We start from the raw sequence: 15,106 nt of genomic DNA on the forward strand, positions 1-15,106 counted from the left end.
CACAGTACTTTCAGGATCCTTGGGACCTCATAGTACTAACAAGCATTGACAAAGCCAATAGGACTTGTCCATCCAAGAGCTATTGGCTTTGTCAATGTGTTTTAGCCATGTTGTACACCAGAGTTGCTGCCGTTCAACATGGCTGAAGGTTAGTGGCATAGAGGAGAGTGGTGTGGAATGTCATAGAGTAGCATGGTTAAGAGTGAGTGTTGTGGAGTGACAGAGAGTGCTGTGTTTACAAGTGGCATAGTTGGAGTTGTGTAGAGTGGTGTACAGTGGAGTGTTACCGAAATAGTGGTGTAGAATGCAATGCCATTGAGTGCATTGCATAGAATTGAACAACATACAATGCAGTGTTGTAGAATGCAGAGGCATAGATTGGAGTGGTACATAGTAGACTGCAGTGGAGCAGAGTTGAATGGTACAAAGTAGAGTGGCATAGACTGCAGTTGCATAGAGTAAAGTGGTGTAGAGTGTAGTGGCATAGAATGCAGAGTAGAGCTGAGTGGCATAGTGTGCAGTGGCATAGGGTGATGCAGAGTAGAGTTGTGTAGAGTGGGACAATGCGGAGTAGAGTATAGTGCTGTAGAGTGCAGTGGCATATAGTGGAGTGATGCAAAGTGCAGTAGCATAGAGTGTATTGGCATAGAATGCAGTAGTACAGAGTAGAGTAGCGTAGAGTTCAATGGCAGAGAGTGTAGTGTTGAAACATAGTGCGGTGTTGGTGGAATAGAGTGGCATAGTGTGAGAAAATAGGGCTGATTGCAGAGGCCCCCTAACTTTTTGCCCCCACTTTCCACTTTTTGCTGGTGTTTTCCTGATTCTGATGGTGCCCTGGGTAGTGCTAACCAGTCCCAGGGCCTGTGCTCTGTGTAAAATGGATATGCAAATTAGGCTAATTATAATTGGCTAAGTTAACCTACCTATCTTATCCCTCATTCCTTCCTCAGACACACCGCACATCTAATTTGATCTGTGGGGTGCCGCCGGGTAGCTCTTTCCACTCTAAAGCTACCTGTCAATGCAGATGGATTAGCCCTTACAGACTTGGGGCCTGAATTTGAAAAGTTAGTGCTGCTTTGCATCATTTTTTTATGCAAAAGCGGTGTAAACTTACAAAATATAACTATATTTTGTAAGTTTACACCGCTTTTGCGTTAAAAAATGACACAAAGGCAGCACTAACTTTTCATAAATCAGGCCCCAAGTCTGTAAGGGCTAATCCATCTGCATTGACAGGTAGCTTTAGAGTGGAAAGAGCAACCCGGCGGCACCCCACAGATCAAATTAGATGTGCGGTGTGTCTGAGGAAGGAATGAGGGATAAGCATAGGAAGGTTTGCAAAATGATACAATAATCAGGGTTGTACGTCATCTTCAGTAGTGCCACATGGCCCATTACAGAAAGCAGAAGAGAAGGCCAAAAAGTAAACTGGGCTCGGAGGGACCATGTGGCTCTGCCCAGATTTTAAAATCTTTCTCATGTTCTTACATTTTGATTTTGCAATTTACATCCTAAATATGTTGAAGATTCTATGTCTACTTTGACACTTAGGGATTGGTTTGGCCTTGGCTTAGTGGCAAAACCACTTTCAGACATGGACAGAGTGGGCAATTACCCAGTACAACCTTGCAAGTGGTCTGGCCCCTGCTCACCCTTTACAAGCACGAACAGCAGACCATTGCATCTTTTGACAGTGCCTCTTCTGTTTATCTCCTCACTTTTGAGACAACTCCCCAGGTATGCAATATTTTCCAGTACTCTTGGTGGTCCCATCTTGTCTGATTTTAGGAATTGTCCTAACTTGTTCTTCTCTTCCTTATTTATCCAGTTCTTAGCAACAGCCCTTTATATAAGTTGCTGTGGATCTTTCATCTGATCTAGATTTCATCTTCCTCTTTTATTCTCTTTGATTGGTAGTCCGGGCTCCCAGCTCTGAGATAAATGTAGAGTCCTGGACGTACACTCTAGTGCTGTGAAACTACAGATAAGTTGAGGCTACCTCACATCCTGAAATTAGGACTGTTGCCCAAACCATTTGCTGTGCCTCTCTAAGGGGCTTCTTTACAAGCCTCTCGTGCCACCGGTGCATCACTTTTTATATGGGAAGAAGTGACGCACCTGTGGCGCAAGGGGCTGGTAAATAAGCCCCTAAATGTTTTTTAAGCTTAAAATCCTCTGAAGGTTGAGGCGAGCCAGATGTTTTTGCTCAACTTGTTTAAACTAGCATAGGGTTCCACACCTTAGTGTTTGCTATGGGTTTTAAAATGTTTAGAAACAGAATCAGTAGGGTGCTGATGCTTTCTCTCCAAGAAAGATTGGGTAGATTAGAATAGGGGTGATTGCCTTGACACCGTGCTCAGGGGAATCAATTTATTACCGAACAAGGATGTAATGTGCCACCTAAATGTAGCATACCAGGAGGCAATCACAAAAAGACCCCAGTGAATGAATGGTGTATGTAGTAAATAGTAAATAAATACACTGATAACATAGTGCGGTATGGCCTCTCCTTGGATGTGTCTGTAAAACTGATGTTTGTTGTTGAATTTTTGTCCTGAATTTTGATCCTTGGTCCGGAATATTTTACAGTCCTGTCCAGAATTTGCCTCCATGCCAGGTGGTCACCCTAGCTCAAAGGTGGGTGCATGGCACACGGCAGCTAAAATCTGCACTGGCGCTTGGGAGAGGGGAGGAGTCATGAAAGCAGCACAACATTTTTCGCTGCTGCGCAGCACTGGATGACAGTTTTGTAAATCTGCCCCAGTGTGTCCAGTGGAACACACAGCCAGTCCGGAGATGTCCAGTAAGATGTGCGGCCAGACTCCTCATTTGCAATAACAGTCATGGCCAATCTGCACATGCCGAGAAGAGATATAGACTGGCTGCATTTGCCCATTAGCAACTGTGTGTGGACTGGCACCCAAGTGATCACATTTCCAAACCACGCTCCAGCCTATGCACCCAGCCCAGACACCAGTAGCTTTTCACATGATGGTGAAAAGCTGTGGTAGAATTGGCCCTTTTCCTCATTCAAACTGCCAGGGAGCTATCTACTAGCCAATGGCCTCCTTCCCTGGAGGGAAGCTATGGCAATTATAGCTGTGGATAAGAGGCGAACTTGAGAACAGCAGGCAACACTGCAAAAGCAGTGTAGGTGCCCCAAAGAGTATTAAGAGTAGAAATTCAAAAGGTTCACAAAGAACCTACACCACCAGGCTGTCTAAGTCTGTGGACCCAGATTCTGGAACGTCTTCCCTTTGCACCTCAAATTTGCTCCTTTGGTGATGCAATTCAGAAATGTTCTCAAACCCATACCTCCACAGTCTTCCAACCGTCTTAGACTGTATTGCTTCCCTCCCTGCATTGCCCCATTGTGATGGTGTGTTTCTTTTATTTGTAGACATGTAGGGGCATATTTATGAGAGGGTTGTGTCACATTTGCACCATGCAATGTGTACATGTGTGAAGCAAACCTCTAAATCAGACTTTTGAAGCCACTTTGTTTGGCTTTGGGTGGCTTCAAAAAGCTGGAGTGGCATAATGCAATGCAAATCACTGTGTTGCGTTATTCTGCCCTGGGATGCCGTTCAATGGGCGCTGCTGGGTGTTCCCCCGCAACTCCCATGGTTTGTGACACATTCTCAGATTTACAAGACCTTGAAAACCTGGGAATGTGCCAAAAGATACACCTCACCAGGCGAGAGGTAACTTGGAGAAATATATTTTTTTCTCCTTGTTACTTTATCTTTCTATGTGTGTGGCATTCCTCAGCACACATAGAAAGAGGAATATGCCTCTCAGGATTGTTTTTGTGCAGGAAGGGGCCTCTTCCTGAAAAAACACTATTCGCCATGCAACACAGGCACCCTTCCTCTTGCACCATGGTGCAAGGGTGCTTGCGTTGGCACTAGGCAGCCCATTGTGCGCCAGCACTGGGGGAAAAGTCATGAATGCGCAGTATGCCTTAACGCTCATTCCTGCCCTTTCCCTGTCATGCGGTGCAGTGCAGTAAGGCGACTTGCTGCACTGAGTGACTTGAGCATGAGCGTGGCCCGTAATGTCCTGTGTTTGTATTATAAACAGACGTTTGTCTCTCTATTTTGGTGACAGATAATATTGCTATGTACTGCCCTCTGCTGCCCTCTTGGGTTAAGTTTACGCTTCCTAACTACCCCCAATGAAATAAATAAAATAAAGGGATAAGGGCACCACTCGCTGACTACTGACATTAGAACTAATACAGACATCAGAGTATCAGTATATAGAACAGGATGGTACACATTTGTGGGTTAATATTTATTCCTTGACTTCCAGTTGTTGTAGTGAATATCAGATTAGTACCTTACCTTGTTGACTGCAATATGCTCAGGCCTGTGCAGCTTGTTTATAACAGTCATCTTCAGGATGGCATTCATTCTCCAGTCCACATCAAGTATGTGAATTTTACCCCCGTCGGTCCAGTCAGTTACAGCAATATTACTGAATTTCATTACTTCAATTCCATAAGAGTGTTTCCAATCTGCGTTTGGTGACTTCAGCAGGTGAATCATCAACCCATCGCTGGAAAATACTTTTATACCTTTGGAGCCATCAGTCACAAGTATCAGGCCATCTTGAGTGCACACCACATCTCCAAAGTCTTTAGCTGATTCAGTACAGTAGGAAAAGCCGTGCTTGTGGCGCCCTTCTGGGGAGAAGATCTGGATCTGCTGATTCCCACTGTCTTTCACAGCCAGGTCTCCATGCGGAGTTGTGGTTACGCTGGATGGCCAAATTAAGTTGCTGGACTCCGAGCCAAATCCTCCCAGTTCAGTGACCATACTGTTAATATATATTCTTTGGACTCCAGACAGTTTCCATCTTTTATCAAAGTCATACATGGCTTTCTATAGGGAAAATAAATAATAAAATAAGAGATCACTGGGCCACATTGCCAAGAAAAATAGGTGCATTTAAATGGGATTTATAAAGTGCTACGAATCCACTCACGATTTGATTGTATTACTGAATATTGATGATCGGAATATCTTGATGCAAGAATATCATAGACAGAATATGGAAAACCAACATATTGAAAGGTACAAGAATATCATAGACAGAACATGGAAGACCAACATATTGAAAGGTAAGTGCATATAGAAGAATTATTATAGATGTATGTGTACTTTAGATGTGGACTTATTCTTCACTCCACAGCTATATATATGAAAGATACATATATTGTCAATGTACATATATGTGAAGTTAGGTATTGAAAATCTGTATTCACCTTTTGATATTTCGCCTTCAATGTTTTGTCCTCAATATTGCCATACCATGATATTCTGTCTTTGATATTTAATGGGCTCACCTAACCATTTCAATTTCTTTATTTGTGGAATATCCTTTCAAGCAGATGTAGTATATGCCTCATGGAGACATCTATCTGCCAATTCCTTACCTTTGAAGTTTCGAGGCATCAGACTGGATCCAGAAATTTTTTGCATGAGCAGTACCCCTGCGCACTGGTAGGTGGCATTGATTGGATCAGTGCAGCATCGTTGGCTTCATCTGTGCCAGACGTGATGCTGCGGTCAGTTATATAGGTGCCACCTTGGCACGCAGACATCAGTTCTTTTCTTTCTGTGCCAGTTAGTGCTGGTCCGGAGAAGAGCTACCCCTCTGTTGTTTTTTGACAGAAGTTTTTTTTGTCGTTTTGTTAAATTCTTTTTCAAGATTTACCTTCTGGTGTGTCGAGGATTTCTTTGGGGAAGACAGGCACCTGTCACTGCTCCATGTCAGTGACAGACCCCCCCCATTTGGTCTGTTTGTGGTGTCTCGAGCAACCACAACTCCAAGTCATGCTTGGACTGCCATGCCACTGCACCAAAGGCTTGAGGGAGAAGTTCCTGAAGCTGCTCGCAGCCCTGCAGGTGGTGCGGTGTTTTGCGACTCTTAAGAGGTCTTATCTCAATCAAGAGGAAGGTTGCAGGAGCGTTCCAGGAGCCCCAAGTCCTGTTATTCCCACTCCAAGTTATTGGGACATTCAGGAAAGCAACATAAAAAGTACAGGAAGTCGAAGTGTGCTTTGATTTCTCCTGGTCCGACGCAAAGCAGGAACATCAGAGATCAAGGCACGGTTCTCTGGAGCTGGCTCCAGGCTCAACTTTGCGTCTTCCTGCTTTTCTGGGATCTGGAGTGACCTCTGCTCAATTTGAAGAGTTTTATGAGGCTGTGCGCTATGTATTTGAGTGGGCCAACCCCTCCAGAGCACCTGCAGGTACTGCGTGGTCAGAGAGGGAATCATCAGGTTCTGCGCTGGCAGCTCCGGCCTCAGCTCCAATGGTTTCCCGTTGATCCGACCACAGATTCAGACCTGCACCGGTCATGTTACTGCAACCTTCTCCGATGCCAGTCCTAACGCTGATGCCCACTGGCTGCACCAGCCCCATTTGGATCCCTGAATCTGACACAGAGCCTAAATGGAGTAAACTGATACAGTTTCTGGCTCCGACAGGACCCATGTGTCCTAGGTCGCACCTGAGCCCTATTCTGAAAGGCTAGGCTTTGCGGAAGAATGGGAGGGGTCACTGGATCCTTTAGAATACCATTTAGAAGGTCAGGAATCCATTGACTAGTATGAGGAACTGGGAGATGCCAGTGGACTGGATATCTTTTCAGATACTGGTTTGCTTTCTTCCCCTACAGTGGCTATGAAGGAGGGAGCAACATATGCTTTGGTCATGAACAGGGCAGCTGATATCCTGGACCTCAAACTACCCTTGGTGACAGTCAAGATGAACATCTAACAGAAGTGCTTCAGCCGGGAGCTTCCTCATCAGAACCCCTGCTCCCTTTTAAATGAAGCACTGAATGATGTCCTGCTGGGAACCTGGTCCAAACTTAGCACATGGGCTCCTGTGAACAGGGCAATTGCCTGCCACCATTGCTTCACCCGAGGGGACCCACCTTTCCACACTCAACACCCCACCCCTAAGAGTTTGGTTGTTCAAGCCTCTACCTCCTATGTGCATTCCCTGCTGCCCCCCCAGCAGCTGCAGCCTCTAAGCCCTCCTAATCTTGCCCTACAAGATCATGGGCATCCTATTGGTGGCGGACTCCACCATCTTCTCTGTGTCTGGCAGTCCATAACACCGGACAGGTGTGTCTTACAGATCATTCGGAGGGGCACTCCATCCCCTTTGAATCCTCCCCTCCCCAATACATCCAACACATGATCGGCTGATGGAGGATCATCTAACCTTGCTCCGCAAGGAGGTCACAGCTGTCTTGGCCAAGGGAGCCATAGAGAGGCTTCCAATATTAGAAGTATGTAGTGGTTGCTATTCCTGCTACTTTCTGATACCAAAAAAAGAACAAAGGTCTTTGGCCTATTTTTGACTTCTGAACCCTCCCTCTCTTCCTCAAAAAGGAGAAATTTGAGTGTTCTCCAAGGTGATGGTGGTGGGCGCTGCACATTTGCGGATATTAGGGGTGTCAGTCTTCCCCTATCTTGGTGACCGGTTGTTGAAGGCAGCCACACCCTAGGCTGTGGTCTACCACCTCAGACTACAGCAGGCCTCCTGCATTCATTGAGGTTTACTATAAACGTGCAGAAGTCACACCTGACTCCCTCTCAGGCGCTCCCTTTCATCTGAGTTGTTCTGTACACAGTGCAGTTTCAGGCTTATACTCCTGAGCAGTGTCCAGGATATTCAGGTTATGATACTAATGTTTCAGCCGCTATCCAGGCTTTTGGTGAAAATGACTTTGAGGCTGCTGGGCCTCATGGCTTCCTGCACCGTGCTGGTGACACATGCCAGATGCCATATGCAGGCTCTGCAGTGGGACCTGAAGTTCCAGTCGGTGCAGCATCAGGGGAATCTCTCTGACATGGTCCAGATTGCAGATGGAGCTGCAAAGGCCTTGCAGTAGTGGATAACAAACCAAAATTGGGTCAGAGGCAGACTACTCTCCCTTCCCCAACCAAATCTGTCAGTGGTAACAGATATGTCACTCATGGGTTTGGACGGCTATATGGGAGAGGTGGAGAATAGGGGACTCTTTTGTCCAGTGGAATCCAGACTCCACATCAACTTGCTGGACTGCCGAGCAATCCGACTGAAATTGAATGGCTTTCTACCCTTTATCAAAGGAAGACTAAAGCAGGTGTTCGCAGACAGCACCACTGCTATGTGTTACTGCAACAAAAAGGACGGGGTGAGGCCGTGGACCCTTTGTCAAGCGGCCCTGCATCTCTGTGCATGGCTGGAACAGCAGGGCAAATCCCTGGTGGTTCAACACCTGGCTGGTTATCTGAACACCAGAGTTTATGAACTCAGGCACCAATGCCCAGCGGATCACGAGTGGCATCTCTATCTGGAACTGGTGCAAGGTCTCTTTCAGCAGAGGGGAGAGCCTTGGTTAGATCTGTTCACCTCCTCCAAGAATGCACAATGTCAGCAGAATTGCACGTTGGAGTTTCCAAGACGCCAATCGTTCAAAGGCGCTTTTCCTCTCGAGTGGACCACAAGCCTCATGTATGCCTTTCTGCCCATATCACTTCTGCCCAGAGTTCTTAAGAAGATCAGAAAAGGCTGGGCCCCAGTAATCCTTGTGGCTCTGGACTGGTCCTAGAAAGTCTGGCATCACAAACTTCTGCAATTGAGCATTGATCCTCCCATCAGGCTTCCCATTCAGGAGGATCTTCTGTCAAAGCAGCAGGGGAGGATCCTCCAACTGAACCTGTCAACTCACTGCCCTCTTGTGTGGAGATTTAGGTCCTGATTACAACTTTGGAGGACGGTGTTAAACCGTCCCAAAAGTGGCGGATATACCACCTACCGTATTACGAGTCCATTATTTCCTATGGAACTCGTAATACGGTAGGTGGTATATCCGTCACTTTTGGGACGGTTTAACACCGTCCTCCAAAGTTGTAATCAGGCCCTTAGTGGCAACAGTTGACAGCTTTCGAACTACCTCCTGAAGTCTGTACTGTAATTTTGACAGCCAGGTGTCCCTCTAAGGCTGAATATGCCTGCTGGTGGAAGAAATTTGTAATATATTGTAAAGAGAAATCTATCGACCCTCTTTCTGCTTCACTATCTGATGCCCTTTTTATTCTCACCCTTGCCCAGCAGGGCTCTAATTTGGGGACTCTTAAGGGCTACCTTTCTGCTTTGTCTGCCATCTTGTGGCTGCCTGCCCAACCCTCTTTATTTAAGTCCCCTATTGGGAATAGATTCCTCAAAGACTTGCACATATGTTTCCCCCTTCACCTTTCCTTATGCCTCAGTGGGACGTTAATCTGGTCCTCACTTTTCTGATGTTCACTGAGGCGGGAGCAGAAAACGGTGTGAAAAAAGGAGGCGGGCTACAGGGGCAGCAACGGCAGGGATAGAGCGCGAGAGAGGGGGCATCATCAGCAGGGGAGTGAAAAAGGGGGGAGAGTGAAGAGAGAGAGAGCGGAGTGAGGGGAGATAAACGAGGAAGAGAGAGTAAACGCAGAAAGCGGAAGACACAAAAGGAACACAACAGGAACAGAACACAAAAGGAACAGCACACAGAGTAAAAAGAAGCAAAAGAGGAAAAAGGAGAAGAGAGGTAGAGGGCAGCCTAGCAGAAGAGCAGAGCTCTCCTACTAGATGTCAGGGATGAAGTGCAGGCAGAAGCCTGTGGGTGGAGGAGGGCCTTGAACTCCTGACAGAGGTCAGAGTTCAGAGGACAGAAGGGTTTCACTTGCCGGTGGAGCTATGAGGTGGCCGAGCGGTTCATTGACCAGGTCCTAGCTCTTACTCTCTTCAACTTTTACACAGAGCCCCAGCTGCTCTACTCCAGCAAAGCAATCTAGCACACCACCTATATGCAAATGGCACATAACTTTACATCAAAATATCCTCGTTAGAGAATATATGTCACCTGAACCATACTCTAAAGAACTCAGCAATAGTTAGCACAGAACGATCTGAAGCTCAACCCTGAGAAAACAGAATTTCTCCTAATATCTCACAAGTCAGCTATTCACCATTGAATAACTGGACAACACACCTCGAGTCCCTTAAATGCACCAATAAATCATTGACAATGGCAAATCGCTGGGAATAATTCTTGACAAGTCCTTTAATATGACATCACCAATAAATGCATCAGTCAAAAGCACCATGCACAACCAACGACCCTGAGAAAGATCAGAACATGCATCCTCAAACATGATCTCAAAATAATTGTACAGGCACTTTTTATAACAAGACTAATATGTGGCAATGCTATCCTCACAGGCACCCCTAAGACCACCTTGCCTCCAGGAAACATACTCTGAATGTTATGTTACACAGTTTATAGAGCGCATGGAAACCCTCGGGTTTCCCAGTGCTAATGGACTCTAACCACAGAAAGGATGAAGAAGACAAAATAAAAGAAGACCTAAAATAACCATGTTTTCAAGGCCTTTCGAAACTCCAGTTCTTGATCCATCAACCGAAGTTTAAGTATTTTCGGTACGGTTGCTAAAGCTATTGTAGCAAATATCAAATCTCTGTTCGGCTTATAAAAAGTAGCCAAGTTCTTAAGGAGCGGAGGTCCTCTGTCATGCAAGGACCTGTGGATGTGACATAGGGCCTTAAATTTGATCCGTTGCTCAACCGGCAACCAGTGCAAGGACACTAGCCCAGCTTGCAAAGATAATCTTCTCGGGATGTTCAGTAGTAAATGAGCTGCGGCATTTTGAACTCTTTGTAATTTCTATTTCACATAGACTGGGGAACCTAGGAAGAGACCATTCCCATAGTCTAGCTTTGAAAGAATGATGGCCTGTATAATAAGTCTTCTAGCCAATGCCGGAAGGATGACAAGGACTTTCCTGAGAAGTCTCAGTAAGGCGAAGCAAGTTTTAGATATATTCCTAGCATACAGGTCTAATGTCAAAAGGGATCCAGACTGATTCCCAAGCTGTTAACTTGCTTTTTGGGAGGCGGGAACTCACTAAGTGCCAAAGGACAAGTGCAAAGGATTCCAGGCCTTGGTTCTGGACCCAATATCATCACTTCTGTTTTCTCCTCATTTAGTTGCAATTTATTCTGGGTCATCCAGCTTGGGACCGCTTGCATGCATGTGTGAAGAGCGGCTCCTTCTGAAGTCTCTTTGGCAGAAAAGGAGACCACCAGTTGGGTGTCATCAGCATAAGACACCAATGCTAACCCAAATGATTCCACCAAGGAGGCCAGGGGAGCCATATAAATGTTAAACAGTGTTGGACTAAGGGCCAAGCCTTGAGGTACACCGCACCTACATTGTAGTTTGTATGATAAGAACGAACGGTCTAGAACCTGAAAGGATCTATCCTGTAAGAAGGAAATAAGCCAGGCAAGTGCTTGTTCCTTGATTCCAATCTCCCTCATTCTCTGAATCAGTACCTGTTGGTCTACAGTGTCAAATGCTGCACTCAAGTCCAGCATAATGATCACTGTGGTACGACCCTGGTCAACCCTCTTCCTGGCCACTTCCGTAACCGCAATTAATGCAGTTTCCGTGCTGTGACCCGCTCTAAAGCCCATCTGAGTGGGATGGGGCAACATATTCTCTTATAGGAAGGTGGATAGTTGTAAATTGATGTATTTATCCAAAGTTTTGGCGGGGTGGGCAGAAGGGAAATGGGTCTAAAATTCTTCAACACTGTAGGTTTTTTTTAATAGCGGTTTCACTATAGCATGCTTCCATGAGCTGTGTCCAGGATTGTCTCAGAAATAAGGCGCTTCAATCACATCACTCCCACTCTTGCTACACTAAACTGGCTCCCAACTGAAGCAAGATAATTATTCAAAACACTGTGCATCTCTCACAATGTCTTACACACTTGCACCCCAAAATAACTAGCCTAAAGCTCACCAAATCAGGGGGTCAGTGCTACTTACGCAGCTCTGGCTCTTTACTACTGGATCAATTCAGATTCAAAAAGGACAGACCCCAGGCATGCTCATTCTCAAAAAATGCACCTAGATTATGGAATTCAATTACATTTGATATGAGGAGAAATCACTTAGAAAACACATTTAAGAAAAGTGAAAGAAATACTAGTTGGAAAATACTGAGGCCCGTATTTATACTTTTTGACGCTAAACTGCGCTAACGCAATTTAGCGTAAAAACAATTAGCGCCGGCTAACGCCATTCTGAAGTACCATGCGGGTGCCGTATTTATAGAATGGCGTTAGCCGGCGTTAGCCGACCGGCGCTGCCTGGTGTGCGTGAAAAAAAACCACGTACACCAGGCAGCGCCGGCGTAGGGGAAAATGGCGTATGGGCGTCTAAAAATGGGGCAAGTCAGGTTGAGGCAAAAAAATCGCCTCAACCCGATTTGCGCCATTTTTTTGCGACGCCCATCCCCCATTAACATGACTCCTGTCTTAGCAAAGACAGGAGTCATGCCCCCTTGCCCAATGGCCATGCCCAGGGGACATATGTCCCCTGGGCATGGTCATTGGGCATAGTGGCATATAGGGGGGCACAAATCAGGCCCCCCTATGCCACAAAAAAAAAAAAAAAAAAATACTTACCTGAACTTACCTTAAGTTCCCTGGGATGGGTCCCTCCATCCTTGGGTGTCCTCCTGGGGTGGGCAAGGGTGGCAGGGGGTGTCCCTGGGGGCAGGGGAGGGCACCTCTGGGCTCATTCTGAGCCCACAGGTCCCTTAACGCCTGCCCTGACCCAGGCGTTAAATTCAGGCGCAAATGCGGGGTTTTTTGCCCCGCCCACTCCCGGGCGTGATTTTTGCCCGGGAGTATAAATACCACGCACATGCCTGGGAGTCATTTTTTTAGACGGGAACGCCTACCTTGCATATCATTAACGCAAGGAAGGGGTTCACGCAAAAAAATGACGCTAACTCCATGAACTTTGGCGCTAGACGCGTCTAACGCCAAAGTATAAATATGGAGTTCGTTTTGCGTCGAATTTGCGTCGAAAAAAACGACACAAATTCGGCGCAAACGGAATATAAATATGCCCCTTAGCCTGACAGAATTAGGACGGGCACATTCTGTCAAGGCATAATTGGATGTACCACCCTTACATCTTAATAAGAACAATGGTGACATGCAGCTCTTGAGCAGACCTGCACAGACCAAAGACAATTGTCCCGTAACAAGAGATCACACTCTTTGCACCCTGCATACCTAACTGCCTCTGCTTTATGTCATTGTCATCAAACGATGACAAGCGTTTTGCCTTTCTTCGCAGTGCTCTGACACCCACAGGCACTGACTATACATCTTAAATGAAGGCAATGAGCACTTCCTTTCAGCAGACCTGCGAGCACCAAAGACAATTGTCTGTACCAAGAAGAAATCGTACTATATTTACCAGTAGATGCTAAATGCCCTTTGTTCTATGTAAATGTCATCAAACAACCACGTGTCTGTTGCTTTCCTGTACAGTGCTCTGATATCTACGGGTCAAGTTTGCGCTTAATAAAACTCTCTTAATAAAATGAAATAAATAAAAATGCTCTTCAGGGGCATGCAAGTTATGTTTTTTAAGGCAAACTTTGGCGGCATGTCTTTGGAGAAAACATCCATGACGGCAGGGTTACCATGCAGCCAAGGCATGGGCGTACTCAATGTCAGGTTTTCTTCTCCCTCAAATCACCTCCTGCCATTGATGCAGGAGCCATTTTGAGGGAAAATGTCTGTCGACAGGGCAGACAGCTTTATATGGGACATAAAATACAACGCCTACCCTTTCGTCTTCCTTCCTAATCTTTCCCGTCTAGAATCGGATGTCAGGCTTTTTAATAGATGTGATTATGTTTTTTATTCTATTTAAAGAGGTCATCTCATTGCTTGTCCAGCTAGAGCCTTTACGTAATTTCTAAGGGCTTTCTATGGGTGTCCTCCAGGAGTGGGTGAGGGTGGCAGGGGGTGTCCCTGGGTGCAGGGAAGGGCACCTGTGGACTGCTTCCATGGTCTCCCATCAAGGAAATGAGCCCCCAGGTCCCTTAACACCTGCCCTGACCCAGACGTTAAAAAACGGCGCAAATCCAGCTGGGCGCCATGTTTTAAGACCCACCTCCTCCTGTGCGTCATCTTGACGCCGGAGGATAAATAAGGCGCACATGCCTTAGAGTCATTTTTTGCACGGGAATGCCTACCTTGCATGTCATTAGTGAAAGGTAGGTTTTCACGTACAAACAATGACTCAAACTCCATAACTTTGGCGCTAGCCGGGTCTAGCGCCAAAGTATAAATATGGAGTTAAGTTTGCGCCGAATTTTCGCCAAAAAAATCACGCAAATCTGGCACAAACAGAGTAAAATATTGGCCAAAGTGGTTTGACCAAAATCACAGGATGTTGAAACGATGCCGGAATCTAACCTTGTTCCCCAGTTTCAAAGCAGAGAGGTCTGGCCATTAGGCCACACCTCCCTATCATTTCTGGGAAGTGCTCCCTCAGCATTTTAATGAGTTCTGCAATATGCAAATATCATCTATGAATAAATAGCAAATAAACAGATGTACAGAGAAAAAGGTTAGGAAAGGTGGTGGGCAGAGGTACTACCAAGCTGTGTTCTCTAAGTGAACAAAGTGGGGTTGCCTGTGCTGTAATGGCAAGTACTACGCTACTGAGGTTAGTGTTCTTATTGGAATGCGAAATGAGATTAGCTGGCGGGTAGCTCTCTATGTACTGTTCAGAATACTATTGTGAGAAGTTGTCCTGGGCACTGAGCTTAACAGATAGCCATCCAGCTTGGTATAATTTCATTTCTTTTTGTTTCATTAGGGGTTTGTTTTGGGAGAGGTTCAGTAGTGTGATTTATTATGGGGGCTTATGAAAGAAATATAATACCTTTGGAAGGATGTCTGTTTTGATGTTGTAAATATGTACCATCAACAATTATCTGTGTGATAATAAATAGGCAGTTTTGCGCCAAAAAGTATAGCACCGGCTTGCGGCATTCCAGAGCGCCAGCTGGGTGCAAATTTATGGAAGCCCACAAGTCGGCGCTTAGGGTGGGAAAGGTGGTGGGCAGAGGTACTACAAAGCTGTGTTCTCTAAGTGAACGAAGTGGAGTTGCCTGTGCTGTAATATCCTGGGTCTTTGACCATTGAAATGGGTCCATAGGTCCCCTA

The 15,106-nt window shown here is 45.9% G+C and overlaps 1 protein-coding gene across 1 annotated transcript in view; it reads right to left on the minus strand.

Annotated features, from left to right (window-relative positions):
• The window catches only part of LOC138300740 (E3 ubiquitin-protein ligase TRIM32-like), a 128,143-nt gene that overhangs the window by 42,484 nt on the left and 70,553 nt on the right, over positions 1-15,106 (minus strand). Inside the window, exon 2 of the mRNA XM_069240471.1 lies at positions 4,350-4,889. Coding sequence (XP_069096572.1) covers positions 4,350-4,883 — 534 coding nt within the window. The 5' untranslated portion in view covers positions 4,884-4,889. The remainder of the gene's footprint in view (positions 1-4,349; positions 4,890-15,106) is intronic.

This window comes from Pleurodeles waltl, chromosome 1_2 (assembly GCF_031143425.1).
Source record: "Pleurodeles waltl isolate 20211129_DDA chromosome 1_2, aPleWal1.hap1.20221129, whole genome shotgun sequence".
In the NCBI taxonomy this organism is placed as follows: domain Eukaryota; kingdom Metazoa; phylum Chordata; class Amphibia; order Caudata; family Salamandridae; genus Pleurodeles; species Pleurodeles waltl.